This window comes from Cydia fagiglandana, chromosome 2, assembly GCF_963556715.1.
Source record: "Cydia fagiglandana chromosome 2, ilCydFagi1.1, whole genome shotgun sequence".
Taxonomy (NCBI): Eukaryota; Metazoa; Arthropoda; class Insecta; order Lepidoptera; family Tortricidae; genus Cydia; species Cydia fagiglandana.
Genome location: NC_085933.1, coordinates 23,387,023 through 23,404,429, shown reverse-complemented (window position 1 = coordinate 23,404,429; position 17,407 = coordinate 23,387,023). Strand labels below are relative to the sequence as shown.

Here is a 17,407-nt window from a genome sequence, read left to right as displayed (position 1 = left end):
TATTTATCCGTCATTTTGACTTACGTATTTGTAAGAAAGGGATAAAACATAATTTAACTCAATCAGGCCCGTAAAGTTTTATGAATAAGGGGGTACGTAAGTATTTATGTTTTAACTTGACATGGGGCATTCCATGGGGTCGTACCATCGCCCACACCCCACACTGTTAACTGTAAATCGGTGGACATTTAAGCCTTTAATTAAGACATTTACTGCCAACGTTTTCGTAGCGCTACGCGCGTAGCTGATCCCAGCATTTTCCCACTTTGTAAAGGAAAGCGACTACGAACAGAGAACCCGTCGAGCGGGTACCCGGCACTCAATGTATTAAATCACACAAATTTTCGATTTTTTAAATCTCGGCTGGTACTGGTCGTTCATTCTACAGCCATTATGTACCCACTGCCATAAAAAATATATCTTATCAAAATCTTTTAAGTATATAAATCTTTTCAGTCCATTTTTCCGCCCAACAACCCCGCCATACGTAAAACTCCGGCTCGTCAGACGTTTTATGTTTTATTAAAGCCATTATTTAAGTTAAGCCTGGGTTTATCATGCCACTCTAGTGGTTTTACTCCATTTGCGGCCCTAAATGTCTCGGCCCAGATAGCACGAACCGCTAAAGGTGTCGTCAAGCTCACCACAGGTTGTTAACCTATCGAATGAGATGATGCCTTTACTGAGATTGGTCAACGATATGTAATCATACGACATACCTATATGAGGCCTGGACGTTAGTGAGATGACGATTCACTCATTGCTGGTGTCCTACTTTATTACCTGCATATAAAATTAGATTCACCTGATTATCCACCTGGTTTCCTGAACTTCGTAGTCGCCTCCAAACCTCCCCTTATAGCGACCCCATTCCTCACACTAGTTTACCATAAGTTCATATTAGCCATCAACAATTCCCTCGGATCACTGTTCACTCTGATTACTGATATACGCTGTTCACAATTTACAAGAGACACATCATTAATATAATAACACCATAAGAAACTCGTTGAATTGATCCAAAAGCAAAATTCTCCCTCCGTAGATTTGTTCGCACATAACCTCCTCTTATCCCTATCGTTCGGCGTCTACCCTCTTGTCTCCCCAAAAAATCACCATAACCTAGAAGCGGTTATTTTAACTTAAACGTGACTGCGAGCGCCATCTACCCCATGACGCTGGCAGCTATTAGCCGGTTCGCGATATGTTCGCGACACTCCCGCCCCGCAGGAAGAAGCTACTCTTTTAATTGGAATTAGATGTTCATAGGCAAACATGTAAATAAATCAACAATTAGATGATAAGAACACTAATGTGAATAATAATGTATTTGAGATTTTCATCCTCTGAATGCCTCTCTAGGCTTTGGCGCTGTGAATCGGCATGACCTGAGATTTCGTACAATTTCTGATGATGTTATAGATATGTGCTGAGGTACACCGTTTCTGAGACTGATCCGATTGTTCATCTGTATTTAGTATCTCGATTGGGTAGGCGATATCAATTAATATGTGTTGCTTGATTCCAATTCATTTAACAAAATCATATTAGTTATGCATGGCTATTCATTAAATTATCTCCCACTCCCTTATCTATTTCTGTTCGAGTAAAAGTAAAGTATGTACTTAGAAGTATCTAAATCAGTTAGCAGATAATATAGAAACCAGTAGGCCATTCAATAAGTATGCCTTTTATTGGGAGTCTTTTCAATAATAATTTATTTTAGCATTTTTAACCCTTTAGGTTTGGGTCATCGTCTCATCGTATGTACATATATACACAATTCAGAAGTTTCGTTAATCTTTATCGAAGGTTAGCTGGAAGAGATCCCTTATAGGGATAAGTTCGCCTTTGTACTTCCATTACTGTAATTTATTTTTGTAAACCTGTGTTGTGTACAATAAAGTGATTACTACTACTACTTTATCTAATCACTAATCTATGGACTTTCCACACTAAGAATCAATGGTTCAGTAATAATAGGAAGTCACTATATCTTAGGGTATTGCTCAAGTGCAAACGTATTGGTGGTGACTTATACTAAACAGTTTTGCCTTTGTCATTTACCGTTATCCAAGTAGATATTTACTGACTCTCTGATAACAATCTATATTGGAATGTTAATTGGGAATAAATTGAGATACTATACTTTGTTACATCAACAGACAAGTCTTTGGAACCTTAATGTAACGCTGATATACGCAATCCATAAGTAAAGTAAGTGAATATTGTTTAAATTAATTCGGCAGTTTTTTATTCGTTTACAATCATTTTACCCGTTTATCTTTCAGAACAGAAATATCATGCATGCCAATTGAGTATGTTACTATTGTTTAATCTAGCGAGTGGCATTTTTGGCACTTTGCTGGTACCATTGGAATGGCTGAGTGATTCTGATTGAGTTCCAATGATGTTCCTGGTCCTTTGAGTTTGAGTAGTATGTACATTGTACGAGTACATATGACATCAAATTGTAATCTGATTTGAATTGCCTCCTGCATTTTCATCCAGGCACATTACAACTAAATTATATCGACTTCTAAGAAACCAATCCGTTACAATTCCTTACGATTGTAACAACAAACAACGACGAGGCAAGGAATTCCAAATTAACATCTTATGATATGAGTGGATCTAGTCCTTCAAACTAGGTGAGTGTAAAATTCGAGTTTTTAAATAAACTCAATGATTCTGATTAAAGCCCAGTGAAAATATGGATCCGCAAAACATACCATTATAATAGCCTGGTTTGCTTGTCTGGAAGATATCAATCTTTTAGCGATAAGACCGCCCGTTCTGCACAATAGTATAAGTGATGTGTTAAGTTCCTTTACATATGTAAAGAATATTGTGTTGTTGTAAAAATATTGATCATATAAGTATAAGGCTAATACGTTAAACATGATACATTCGTTTCATGAAAAGATACGCAGTATAAATTGTTGTCAATTCACCACGCTTGCGCTCACAACTAGTTTAATCATGGCTGAGCTGATAATTTGTGATGAAGCGGGTATTCTGCAAGCAATGCATGTTCTAGAAAAGCATGCAATCCAATAAGAATTAACTTGGCGTGGAACATCATGATCACAAAATATTGTTTATCACCAATTTAACTAGATACCGATGTAATAGAAAATACACAAGATCGGAGGTCAGACCTAAACTGGTTTGTAAGCAACAACAGTTGGTAAGCCATAATATCAACTACCCGCATTAAAATAAACTTTCAATTTGGTTCTAAAACTATTCGGCCACACAGAACAATGAATGTGAGATTATGATTATGATTATATGATTATTATTTTAATATTAAGATCTTAACTCCTGCAACGTTACAAACAAAATTGCAAAGGCATAGATGCCAAAAAAAAATCGAGTATAATTATTTTAACAGATCTAATCATTTATGCGATTTCTTTTATGTCTTACATTGAATTGTTTGAACATTACATTTAACATTGAAATATGAATTTATATATATATATTTTTTTATAAATGTAAATATAAAATGTTTGTTTAGTTATAAGTACATCCTCTGTTTTATAAGCTGTGTTACTGACTATTATTATACCATGCTATGTACTATTCTGATCGCCTGCCGAGCGCGGGCAAGTTAATGGCGCACCCGAGCTAGCTCAGTAACCATGATCTCCAACACACATAGTCGCTACGCATTCCGCGATCTGTAGTACTGGTTAGCCTGAGACCTCGCGCCTGCGCTCGCGCATGGGAACTAATATAAAGCGTACTTACTTGTGTAAGTCGCTGCGGGCAAAATAAATAAAAAATGTATACCTACCTACATATATATTATTTTTGAGTCAATTTTGCAAGAACTTTTCACTTAATATTATGTAACAAATAAAAATGTACTCGGCAAGATAATTAATTCTTAATATAAGTATGTTAACTCATGTAAGTGAATTGTAATATTCTTATGAGTATTAAAATTTCTTTAAACCTAATTAAATTACGAAAAAGGTCCTAATCGTCACTTAAGACCCAATTTAAAAACAGATGTACTAATAATAATGCAGATGTAGTAATGTTAAATTGTTGGTCAACTGCATAATTTGAATCTTCTAGCTCAGGTGATAAAGTCGTTGTTTGAGAGGATCCATGCTGGTTCACAAATCGACCAGCAAACTTTAATTCAAAATGTATTTATATCGACCGGGATATGAACCGTGATTACCTTTCCCTTAACCGTGAATCATTTAAGACTTATTTGATCCAAAATGTCGTAAATTTTTATTAGTGCATGATTTTATCAAAGATTGGTCAGGTAACTAAATCTAAACAAGTAAAGCAACTTGTCAACTACATCATCAAACATAATAAATATCAAAATGAAACTATGTTCTTGTGAACATAATCATAACAGAAACCTAAATATAGATTACGATTAAACCTCCTGTTCAACTTAAACTTATTAGGCATGAGCGGGTATGGTAACGGTACCAATCATATGATATTTAAGAGAACAATGAGATTATTCACAACTTTGAGAAAAAATCATGTTATGTTTATCAAATATTGGCTTCTTCACCTTTTCTTTGATACATGACATATATGTATTTCAGTTTCTATTGGATTATTACTGATACGTGTAAAGTTTCTACTGCTTAGGGCGTTCAAACTTGAGTTGAATGTCCATTTCGTCCCCCACGTTTTTAGACATGTTCAATGAAAAATGTACGTAATGGTTGGTTTCAAAGTAATGAAATCTGAGACTTAAGCAGTTCCATGGCTCTTGTTGAAGGTAGTGTTACTAAGCTAGTGTTTAAAAACTGATTACAAACACCTCTCTGACAGAATTTATAGTAAACATACCAATATTGTACTATCTTTTCTGATGTGACAATCTTTGCCACTCTCTCATTCTTATGACATAGAAATGTTGGAATACTGAGCGTTGCGACTGGTTCAAGGCACGTAGGTTAAAAACAAACTTTGCAGCCCTGGTGACACAAACATTTTTATCACATCAACCAGTGACAAATACTTGCTGTGAAACGTTAAATATATAACTTAATGCTTTCAAATACATATTTTTATCATTCCAAACCATCACTTGGAATTCCATTCTACTGCTTATCATGAGGAATCAACTCCAAATTTGCACTCTATAGGACTGATTAATTAACACACTGCTTTCAAAGATTAAAGCGAGCTTTTTAGTATTTTGTATTACAAGAAGAATTTTTGAAACTATATTATTGCATTTAAATAATATACCAAGGAAATTCATGTGTTTAGATACCTTTTTTTTTAAACTATGTATATATATTTACTGACATTTACAATCTCTTGTATATCAAAGAGCAAGAATGTTCAATAAAATGTAGGCACTTAATTGCATATGTGCTCCGCTGAAACACAAACATATTCGCCAGCTTAACGCCTTTTTGCAAAAATAGGATTACATAAATATGGGCTTCATTTCAAGCCTGAAAAAAAACATTAAATTGACCTGAACCAACAAAAAAATTAACTCTTAAGTTGTACGTGCATAATTACATAAATTGACTTTTCATATGTTACTTTTGATGATGATTATGCATGTGCATAAATAATCCCAGCACCTCCACCATGTCGTCAAGCTCACCACAGGTTGTTAACCTATCGAATGAGATGATGCCTTTACTGAGATTGGTCAACGATATGTAATCATACGACATACCTATATGAGGCCTGGACGTTAGTGAGATGACGATTCACTCATTGCTGGTGTCCTACTTTATTACCTGCATATAAAATTAGATTCACCTGATTATCCACCTGGTTTCCTGAACTTCGTAGTCGCCTCCAAACCTCCCCTTATAGCGACCCCATTCCTCACACTAGTTTACCATAAGTTCATATTAGCCATCAACAATTCCCTCGGATCACTGTTCACTCTGATTACTGATATACGCTGTTCACAATTTACAAGAGACACATCATTAATATAATAACACCATAAGAAACTCGTTGAATTGATCCAAAAGCAAAATTCTCCCTCCGTAGATTTGTTCGCACATAACCTCCTCTTATCCCTATCGTTCGGCGTCTACCCTCTTGTCTCCCCAAAAAATCACCATAACCTAGAAGCGGTTATTTTAACTTAAACGTGACTGCGAGCGCCATCTACCCCATGACGCTGGCAGCTATTAGCCGGTTCGCGATATGTTCGCGACAAAAGGGTAGGAAAGGAATAAGAAGTATTCTACAGGCTGCACTTCGGGGAGTGTGCCCAAGAGCTACACGAGCTTATTCCACCGTCCCCATTCTACCATCGGACTTTTAGACGCACGGCCGGTTTCCATCCTTACATGGTAGATATTCCACCAATTCGCACGAAGCGCTTTGCTTCTACTTTCCTTATGCGCACTGCCAAGGAATGGAATTCCCTGCCGGCGTCTATATTTCCGTGTTCTTATAACCCGGCAACCTTCAAATCAAGAGTGAACAGGCACCTTCTGGGCGAGCGAGCTCCATCGTAGGCCACGTCTACGCCTCGGCTAGTCTGTGGCCATGAGTAAGCCCATTCATAATAATAAAAAAAAAAGAAAATGTACATAGACATTTACGGCTCGATTCGGAAAATGAATTAGATTTCTACTAGACTTCAACAAGTTACGATATGGATAATTTAAAGATATTTGTAAGATCGATATGTCAAATTTGACGTTTCCGCGATTCTGAACGTCCTCTTGAACGATTTCGACAAGTTGTGACTTAGATATCCAAGTCACATCTAGTCGATATCTAATGTAGATCTAGTTGATCTCTATATCGTCTCTAGATCTTGTGGTTATCTCGAAATCCGAATAGGCCTGTTAATCTCCATATTAGAGATAGAGATCTTTAAGCATTTGTAAACATCGAAATAACCATATTTTTCGAATTACTTTATACTCGAAATGTAGTACTCAGTTGTGTAGTCAGGTAACGACTTCGTGTTATTAGATTGCCCAATTAGAAACGAAATAATTAACAAAGAACGAAAAAACACCGTCATCGTTCCCATACAAAAAATACCGGTATCCGATCCCTGGCCCGATATGCTTAATGCCGGTTTTTATGGCTCCTCTACACGTTGGGCCGGCCGCATTTATGCGTTAGAGGGAGGAAGTAATATTGCGATCTCATTCTACCGTATGACTGCGTCCCTTGGAGTGGCCGGCATTGGCCCATCGCGAGTGAAAAGTCTGTTGCCCCTACCCCGCATTCTGCAATGTATCGCATAACACAAATGTATAGGAGTAATGCCCTTCTGGCAAAGCGTGGACTGAAACCCAGCTGAATTATGTACTAAAATTAACTGAGCGTTAATAGATCTTATGCCGTTGGAATAAGGCATATAAAGAGCGAGTTGATTGTGCCAAGGATGTTACCCGTGAATTATATGGACCGTCTCCATAACTGCCTCTGTAAGTCCATTGACATTTAGATTACCCTTTGATGCTACGAGATGATAAATGGTGAAGAAATGTGGCTTGAACGTTAGATTGAGTGGTTTCCTTATTATGATTGAGTATTTTATAATAGTTATTTACGATACAAGTGCGAAAAAGTGGAAATTCGAAACGAGTGGCGATAAATTAAAACACGACCGAAGGGAGTGTTTAAAATCGACACGAGTTGCGAATTACCTATTCGCACGTGTATCGTACAACGTTTTACAGTACATATGGCCCTTTAAACTTTTGACATCGCACGAAAAGTGCTATTTTACGCACTAGTGCGGAAAAATAGGACCATATGTACTGTAAAGGGTATTTTCGATGTTTGGTACGAAAACGTTTTTGTAAACAGATTCTCGAAAACATCTTTATCGATTCAGACTTACAAAAGGGAAAAAATGTTTTTTTATAGAAAGTAAAGAAAGGCTGTATGATATTATAATATTAGGGCAGGTAATTCTAATAAATGAAATACCGTCAACCGGAGTGAATAGGGATGGCTGGGGTGAATAGGAAGAAAACTTAAAATGTTTACAATAATTTCTTATTGAGAATAGTCAGGTAGATCAAATTTTAGGTTTTGTCCCTGTTCACCCCAGCCATCCCTATTCGCCCCGGTTGATGGTAAACATTATTGTTCGTTTTTTAGGGTTCCGTACCCAAAGGGTAAAACGGGACCCTATTACTAAGACTTCGCTGTCCGTCCGTCCGTCCGTCCGTCCGTCCGTCCGTCCGTTCATCCGTCCGTCCGTCTGTCACCAGGCTGTATTTCACGAACCGTGATAGCTAGACAGTTGAAATTTTCACAGATGATGTATTTCTGTTGCCGCTATAACAACAAATACTAAAAACAGAATAAAATAAAGATTTAAATGGGGCTCCCATACAACAAACGTGATTTTTGACCAAAGTTAAGCAACGTCGGGAGGGGTCAGTACTTGGATGGGTGACCGTTTTCTTTTTGCTTTTTTTTGTTTTTTTTTGCATTATGGTACGGAACCCTTCGTGCGCGAGTCCGACTCGCACTTGTTTAGCATTAGAGAGAACTCCACGGCTATCCCTAGCTTAACCCTCATAACTATCTATCACGGTTCATAAGATTCAGCCTGGTGACAGACAGACGGAGAGTGGAGTCTTAGTAATAGGGTCCCGTTTTTACCCTTTGGGTACGGAACCCTAAAAATTCCTCAGCTTTCCCTGATTATTCATTTACGCCTTAAACAGACACAAACACTGGTTAAGTAAGAGGACATACGTTTTTATTAGGTCTTAGCACAGAATTTATTGCACAACCCAATTGAACATGCCGCCTACACTTATGCTTGGTTCCGTGCCAAGAAAAGTTCACCCGTAAGGATATAAATTCCATGTTACCTAAGAATGTTAGGTATTTGAAATTGTAGAATACTATTGTAAAGTATTGGGAAACGTACAATGAAACCACCTCAGCTGATTATAGACTGATTTATCATATCATTTCAATCTACCCACATATACTGACAACTACATTCTAATGGTTGTATTAAGATTTTATGCATTGACATATATCTCTAAAGATAGATCTTGATCTTGATCACAATAGATCAGGGATGGTCGCAGTGATACATAGGCTTTGGAGCCTTATATAGCCAGTGTAAATCTCTAAGGACGGGCCTTCCGGGCACTAAAAATGGTACTAGTTCAGCGGTGTCACTCAATGAATTCGAGCAAATAGTGCAGTCTAACGAAACTAGTTGCAACTAATCGCGCGCGTGATGCGAACTCATCAACCAATCGCGTTGTAGCGGTGTCACACCACTGTACTGGCCCCATTCATGCCCCATTCTTATGGCCCGTACGGCCAGCACTAATGATTTTATAATTTTTAATTTTACCCATATTAACATATGCGACCTATAAAGCCCAAAATAATAAAGAATACAAGAGTCAAGGTAGTCTCATGTTTTAAAACAAGTATTGTATTACTGGATCGACAAATTGTTTGGCAACTGTACTCTTTGGCAAACTTTAAAAGCATTATGCTGAAAAGGCAAACTTTTCAGTCTGGTTTAAAAGATCGTGCAAGTTTAATGTTTGACGAATAGGCATTGACATGCAAATGGCACAACTATGGTTAATTTTTTTAGCATTAGAAAAAGACTGCGAGATTTTGACGTGCCTCTTAATTAAAAAACGCTTTATAAATATCAGTAAAAAAAAGACAATAGGATTAGCCGTCGGGCTCTATTAGAAAGCTACGAACTATAACTATTACTTATGAAAGCAAAAGAATGTGAATAATCGTACATGATTCATAATTGTTACATATTTGCCGTGACTTATTTTTCAAAAGTGTTTTTGAATAAAAAGACATGTCAAGATTGTTTACCTTTTTTCTAACGTATGCGGAGTGAAATTTGGACAAAGTTCAATATTGTTTTAAATAGAAAAAACACCATTCTTTTTTAAAATAATTATGTTCTTATAATAATGTATATATCAAGGCTTAATGCAAAAAATAGTTTACTCCCATGCGAGATGCTTTACGGCAGTTCTGTGGTACTTTGTCCATCGCTGTCGAAAACACAGATGTCGGCATTTTATACAGCTCCGATTTTATTTTTCGAATCAAACTCTGTACATTTTTTGACGAAAATTATTGTAATATACTCGCCTCTTTAGATTTGCCCAAAAATCTTCTATAGGGCGAAGTTGCGGAACATTAGGTGGATTTGATGTCTTCGGTACGTATGGGATGTTTAACTCCGCCATTTTGCTAAGGGATTTTTTGGAATAATGGCTTGAGGCTAAGTCTGGCCAAAACACTACATTTTCTCCTCTATGACTCGTATTTATGAAATCCCGCACTAATGGCAAACATCGCTCTATGTAGCGGTCGGCGTTCACAGCTAAACCTGACTCAAAGAATACAGGCTTAGACATTCCGCGTCGACTGATGGCAAGCCATAACAAAACTTTTTTAGGAAATTTTGTATGCTCAACATATTTCACGTTCTCATCGGTTGGACCATTGGTGTTCTCAAAATAGTAATTGCCTTGCCACTCGTTTCCATCTAACGTGAAATATGACTCGTCATCCATAACGCAAGTGACATTGTTTTTAGCGTAAACTATTTCTTTGACTAATTTACGCAGCCGTACTTTCTGAGTGATTTCTTGGTTTTCAGAGACAGTGGGCTTAACTTTTCTACATCGCTTATCGATGCCCATGTCTTTAAGATATTTTTTAACAGTTTTGCCGTCAGTTTTAAATTTTCTTCCCAACTCTCTATAAGATTTTGCGACACGGCCGGCCGTAATTTTCTTTAATCGAGCTCTTTCAGAAACCTTGCTCAAGCTGGAATAGTTTCCAGAACCAGGCTTTCTAGCAGTGGTTTTCTTCAAGGCAAAGGACGCCAGAATATTGTAAATAGTGCTTCGACTCTCACCCATTTGCACAAAATGTTCCACCACCTTTGATTTCGGCCATAGGGGATGGCTACTATAGAAATTACATACTGCTTGACGACGGCGTTCTTGTTGATTTACCATAATTACAAAATTAAACACCCAATCTTTATGAGACTTACCAAACTGATTGACAGATATATTGACTTTACATTGACAACACATATTTTTTATTTAGATTTTAGTGTTTTTATATTTTATATATACAAAATTTGTCCAAATTTCACTCCGCATACGTTAATGCTAAAAATACGAACTAGCTTCGAGCAACACGGAAGGGAGGCGGCATTCGCACTATTTCCCCTCTGCCGAGGTACAAGATTAGCGCGTCAATCTAATCTAGCGCGGGTAATAAAACTAGTTGCACTTGGATTTTTCACTAGACCGAGTCCAGACGCGCGCTCGAACACTGCTGCACAAAAATGCCTGTTTGCTCGGTTTTTTGTTATAAAAAGAGGTCGGGGACATCAAATTTACAAAATGAAAGTATTACATTTCACATGTAATATTTTTTTTACATATCATACGTTTAATTACATTTAAATACAATTATTATATTTTAGTCTCAAGCAATTGTTGGATTTATCGATTTTGCTCGCTCAGTACAAATTGCGGATCGGTCGAGCGACAAATCCGACTTCTCATCTCTCAGAATACAATGACATACTTCAACGAAAATGTGTTAGTGTGCGTGTTGTGACACTAGTCACTCGTCCGTACACAAAAAGAGATCGAGGTTTGCAAGATTTGTCTTTGACGTGTGTCATTTTCTATGTATTTGTGTCGTCATTACAGAGGGCCTACCGCGAACCACATTCGACGTGTTGCCTCCCTGTCACACTTACGTATGAATTTACAAGTGCCATAGAGAGGCAACACGTCGAACGTGGTTCGCGGTAGGGCCTTTGATTGGATTTTGTATGTAAGTGTGAGAAGTGCGACTGTGTGCACCTTCCCCCCGCGAAAAATGGCAGAATGATTTGTACGGTGAGATATCGCTTGGGCCCCTCCCTTCCGACGTGTCGGAAGCCGGTGTTGCTCGAAGCGAACTAGGTATAACAGTACAGCCTAAAGTTCCAAGGTTACTCCCTCAACAATACCTTAGTCAATTTATATCCATTACTTATGTCCCTTTATGCTATTGTTCGTGTTCAAAAAAGGTAAGCAACTAACTGCCAGTCAACTCTACAAATTGGTAAACTATACTAATAGGTTTAATTGTGTATACAAAAGTTAGATACCACGGGCACTGTCGCCTCTGCGAGACTCGCATAACTGTCGTCGTAAGTCTTAGGACAACTCATTATTGTTTACCGCATTTTTGTCCACCAAATTCCAAATTCTAAGTGCTAAGTTTTGGTGTGAATGCTGCTTTAGAAGTACGTATTTAGGACCTGCAATAATATTTTACTCTTCGAGGGCCGCAAAAATATGTGACACGCTCTTATGGCTCTACAAATAAGATCGTATCAGATATTTGTTCTTGTGTAACATATTATTGCAGATGACTGTACCAGTGAAAAAAATATTTTATCAGAGCATTCAATAGGAATTGATAAAACAAAAAAATAGGAACAGGATAAATAAAATATTCACAGTTGACAGGAAAAAGTGAACAACCAACATGATTGGCTTTTGAATAATGTATTCTCATGTAAAATTATACATATACTCGTAATTTTACTAAAATAAAGCAATAGCTAGAAAAATGTTCGGGTTGCCAGAAGAAATTGGCATATGTATTATAGTTTGATATCAACAGGCGCCTATTTTGCGTGACAGGAGGGAGGTAGCCTAGTACTGCCAGAAATTGGCATGATATCAGGGTATAGATTGAATCCTTAATTAAGAATACATCTAGTCCTTCTACTAGAAAACCAGCATGCAACCATTTCACCTACCATCCGAGTTAAGTGGTAGGACTATAAGGGTCTCCCCAGATATATCAACATGCATTCGGCAAAAGCCGATAGGAAAAAGCTGGTAGGCGCTGGCCGATGCGAGCCGAGCTGAACAACGACTTTTTCGCTCTTATTGCTAATTTTAATTTTTATATGGAATGTTGTTTGAAATAAAGTGATTTTTTTTATTTCTATTTACTTTATTGCGTAGACATCAGCTTGTTCCTATCCGCTATTGCCAATGCGCATTGATATATCTGAGGAGATTCTAATTGAACAGGCAATAGAAGTCAATAAAACATACCTTTAGGGAATATGAGTACCACATCCGTGTGCTGAGTAGGGGTAGAATGCAGCAGCAGGCGCCGAGGATGCATCAGATGAGCCCCCAGTTGCCCCGCCATTGGGAGGCGGCGGCGGAGCTCCCTGCTAGCTGTTTACAACAAATATAGGAAGCATTAGAACTCAGATTAATTAGCTCTTCTATTGTTCTTTCGAGTTGTTGAAATGATAAACTTTCTGTCTAATTATAAACATGTCAACGAGTCATTTTGCCACACTAGAAGGGTTTAGTAAAATTTAAAATGAGAATATAAGATATATAAAATAGGTAACTACTAACTACTAATGTCTCTACTGTAATGTACTCCTACCAAATCTAGGGTAACTAAGTAAATGGGTAGTTACCTACTTGACAAAAAACATTAATGAAATAATATATTTACATAATGTGTACATTCAATAATTAAGTAGTTATTTTAAGAAAACAAATCACCTAACAAATGCCATAGATATTATTATATTCTATCTTATCCAATCGGCAATTAATAACACTTTTACATAACATACCGGCGAAAGAAAGGGATAAAAACAATCAAATAAGCCGGAATCGCTTACCACTGTCCAATTTATCCTTCGCGAATTCAGCAAACGACTTGTGTTCCTGAGGCGTTGAGTGGGAACTGCTCTCGTAATCGTCTCCCGGGCTCCCCATCCCCCCATCCTCGCCCTCCATCTCGAAAACACACTCACAAGTCACCCAAAACAATAAAACAAAGTACGCACTAATGAGACCTTCAGTTTCTTACATCATCGATTAACATAGAAAATGCACCATCGAAAGATTTAACACGGAAAAACAAACAGCATTATAATAAATCAAAGTCGATTGGCATGCCACCGTAATGGTTCAACACAAAAATTGTTATGTGTTCTATTTACTTGATAAATTATTTACTCGCTTTGTTTTGCGACAAAACTCCGCAACCTCGACCTCGACTGTCATGTCACATTCAAAATTGATTTTTGGCCGCCATTGTCTTTACATGTATTGCTATAACTAAAAATGTACTATATATACAAATATGGAAGGTAGAGATACTTCTACACTCCATATATACAAATATTAGATTCGTATATTATGCAATTAAAATAAATATTAACAACGCTTTTTCATAATTTTTAGAACGTGGTTTACCTTCCTATATGGAGTGTAGAAGTAGCTCTACCTTCCATACTTTCCTATTTAAACCACGGACGTAGAGAGTAAACGGGATAGTGTACACTGGCCAAAAAGTGTGTCCACATGAGACATCAAACCTGAGCCCTCCATCTCTTTCTAATTAGGGTGACCATAAGTCATATGTATGTGGGATATTAGCATAAGATGGAATGTATAGTTTGGCCAGGATCTTTTCTCATTCGTACATAATCAGAGAGAATCATACTGTATTTTCCCTATGCTAGTATAATTGTCCCAGAAAAGAGATGGATATAGTTTTTTCCTCTCCTGTAAAACGCTTCGCACAACCTTACTTAATTTAGTCGTTATAACAGCTTTTAGTCGTTATAAAAGCTGTTACAGATGGAATGGGCGTATTTAATCGCGATCATGGTCGATTGTGAGGTGTGGTCCGCCGTACGTACATCAAAAACACAGCTATAAGAGAGAGCGAGACAGATATCCAGGATGGGGTAAAACGTTGTACTACGTAACTAGGTAATTCGCAAATCGTGTCGATTAAAAACACTGCCTTCGGTCGTGTTTTAATTTATCACCACTCGTTACGAATTTGATTCCTACTTTCAACACTTGTATCGCAAATTACTTTATATTAATACTATACCGACTAGTTATCGATACCAGTCATTTTGTCAAGCCCTAGCGTAGCGTAGCGTAACAATTTATGTTTATACACGAAATTATCTTGAGTATTGACTAAAATAATAAAATATTAGCACACAACGAAATAAAAACTTACATTTAACTGTGTAAATCTTACACTATTTATGCTTAACAAAATACCTATCACTAACAATATCATACTCATGGTGTGTTCATATACGTGATGACTTCCCTTTTGCATACTTAAGCTATTCTTTAAGCGTAAGCGTCATCGTAGATCTGTGATTGCAACAAAATTTTCAAATTTGCCGCCTTTGTATACTGACGGAAATGTGTGTCCAACCTATATAGAATCGATTACATATATATAAATAGTTAGAATTAACGTTTCAGTAAATTAAATATTATGTAAGTAAGTATAAATATGAGTCTGTAATGTCTAAGGACTTTGGATTTAATTTTTGGCAATTATATAGCTCTCATTACATGAATCGAATAATTAAACATGCCGAAATAAGTATATCTTTATTTATTTATTAGTATACTATTTAGGTAAACTTATTTTTACATTAAGTACGTAATAACAATTCTGTAAGACCGATCCAAATCGCACCGATATCATAGTCACCCTAATGAGTTTGACAATGTTTTCTTGATTGTACACGTGTGTGTGTGTGTGTGTACACGAAAAATATGTCATCAAGTTGGGGATACCAATTAATATCCAAAGTTACTACAATTTCTACCATAGTCAATTTAATGTTTTTTTTTGTTATGCACATGCTTGGTTTAATCAGTTAATAATATTGACATCATAATGATTAACAAATTATTTAAAAGATATCAGAACTGTAATCGGAATATAGCACTAAAATAGTATATGAAGGTAATTACTTTCAGTAGTATATTGATATAAATACTGCCACAATGGTATCTTTTTTACATTGGCAACATGTGCGAGTGAGACACGGGGCTCTGGTTTTCTATCTCATGTGGACCGTTTTCTCTAGTCTGGTACGAACAACTTTCTGGCTCGGTGATAAGGTTCAGTTTAGTATGACAAAAAAAGTGACAGTTCGCTCCCGATTAATATATAACTTCCTGATTTAAACAAAGTTTTGTGACTGTGACAGTTTTTATCATAGATATATATAAGAATATATACAGATGCCTTCCAAGCGAGCTGTCAGTGGGACCACTTTTTGTTTAGTGTACGATTAACAAAGCGACCCACTTTGCTGTAGCGATGTCGATAAAGTCATATCGATAAACTATCGACATTTCTTGCAATTTTAATTTTACTTCAAAGGTTTAACTATACCTAAAATGAACAAAAACGCTTTTATTCTTTATTGTGGTAATCAGATCACAATTTTATAGTCACGCCCCAGGAGAGAACCAAGGGAAAGTCCAGATATTTCATTAAAATACATAAATACCTACTAAAATAGGTGGTCCGCAATAATTGAAATATTTTATTACATCATAATATATTCATTATCCATTAGCATTTCAATTATGCTTATGTTTAACGAAGATATTGAAGCTTCAATTAATCGCTATTTCGTTCCGCTGTGTAGCGTTTATCGATATATAACATGATTAAAATCGACTTTTCACATCCCTAAAAGAGCACACATATACGTTTTTACGCACACATGCAGAAACTGGGTCGCCTAAAAAGGGGCCACTTGGATTTGAAGTCCATCTTGTCAACAGTATGGTTGTCCTTTTTTGACAAACGGCATTTTTAAAAGAGCAAGGAGAGAGAAATGATACTAGTTGCTGCGCCGTGAAAGAGAACAGACAGAGTAGGGGGCTTGGTTTTTATATTGTTGAAGTTTGCAACATTTTTCATCTGTCATTCCCAAGGCCCCTACGATACCCCTACGTTTATTGTTCTATTTGACGGCGCAGCAACTAGTATCATTTCTCTCTCCTCGCTCTTTTAAAATGCCATTTGTCAAAAAAGGACAACCATACTGCTGACAAGGTGAACTTCAAATCAAGTGTTGCCTTTTTTGATGCATCCAGGCTGTGTATGTGTGCGTAAAAGCGTGTATGTGTGCTCTTTTAGGGATGTCAAAAGTCGATTTTAATCATGTTATATATCGATAAACGTTACACAGCGGAACGAAATAGCTATTAATTGAAGCTTCAATATCTTCGTTAAACATATACATAATTGAAATGCTAATGAATAATAAATATATTAGAATATAATAAAATATTTCAATTGTTGCGGAACACATATCTTAGTAGGTATTTATGTATTTTAATTAAATATCTGAACTTTCCCTTGGTTCGCTGCTGGGGCGTGACGATAAAATTGTGATCTGATAACCACAATAACGAATAAAAGTGTTTTTGTTCATTTTAGATATCGTCAAACCTTTGAAGTAACATTAAAATTGTAAGAAATGTCGATAGTTTATCGATATGACTTTATCGACATGGCTACAGCAAGGTGGTGTTAAATTGTT

At 36.7% G+C, this 17,407-nt stretch overlaps 1 protein-coding gene and 1 long non-coding RNA gene across 4 annotated transcripts in view; both read right to left on the bottom strand.

The window, feature by feature from the left end:
* LOC134679046 (anoctamin-8) overlaps window positions 1-14,103 on the bottom strand; it is a 58,443-nt gene extending 44,340 nt beyond the window's left edge. For 2 of the 3 annotated variants that reach the window (XM_063537859.1, XM_063537868.1), the window contains exons 1-2: window positions 13,697-14,100; window positions 13,104-13,232 (exon numbers count right to left, since the gene is read on the bottom strand). In XM_063537859.1, coding sequence (XP_063393929.1) covers window positions 13,104-13,232; window positions 13,697-13,814 — 247 coding nt within the window. In that variant the 5' untranslated portion in view covers window positions 13,815-14,100. Of the gene's footprint in view, window positions 1-13,103; window positions 13,233-13,696 lie in introns of all 3 variants that reach the window. The other variant, XM_063537879.1, reaches the window with a different exon arrangement.
* Window positions 1-17,407, bottom strand: part of LOC134679312 (uncharacterized) — an 80,793-nt gene that overhangs the window by 44,340 nt on the left and 19,046 nt on the right. The gene's annotated exons all lie outside the window — the stretch shown is intronic.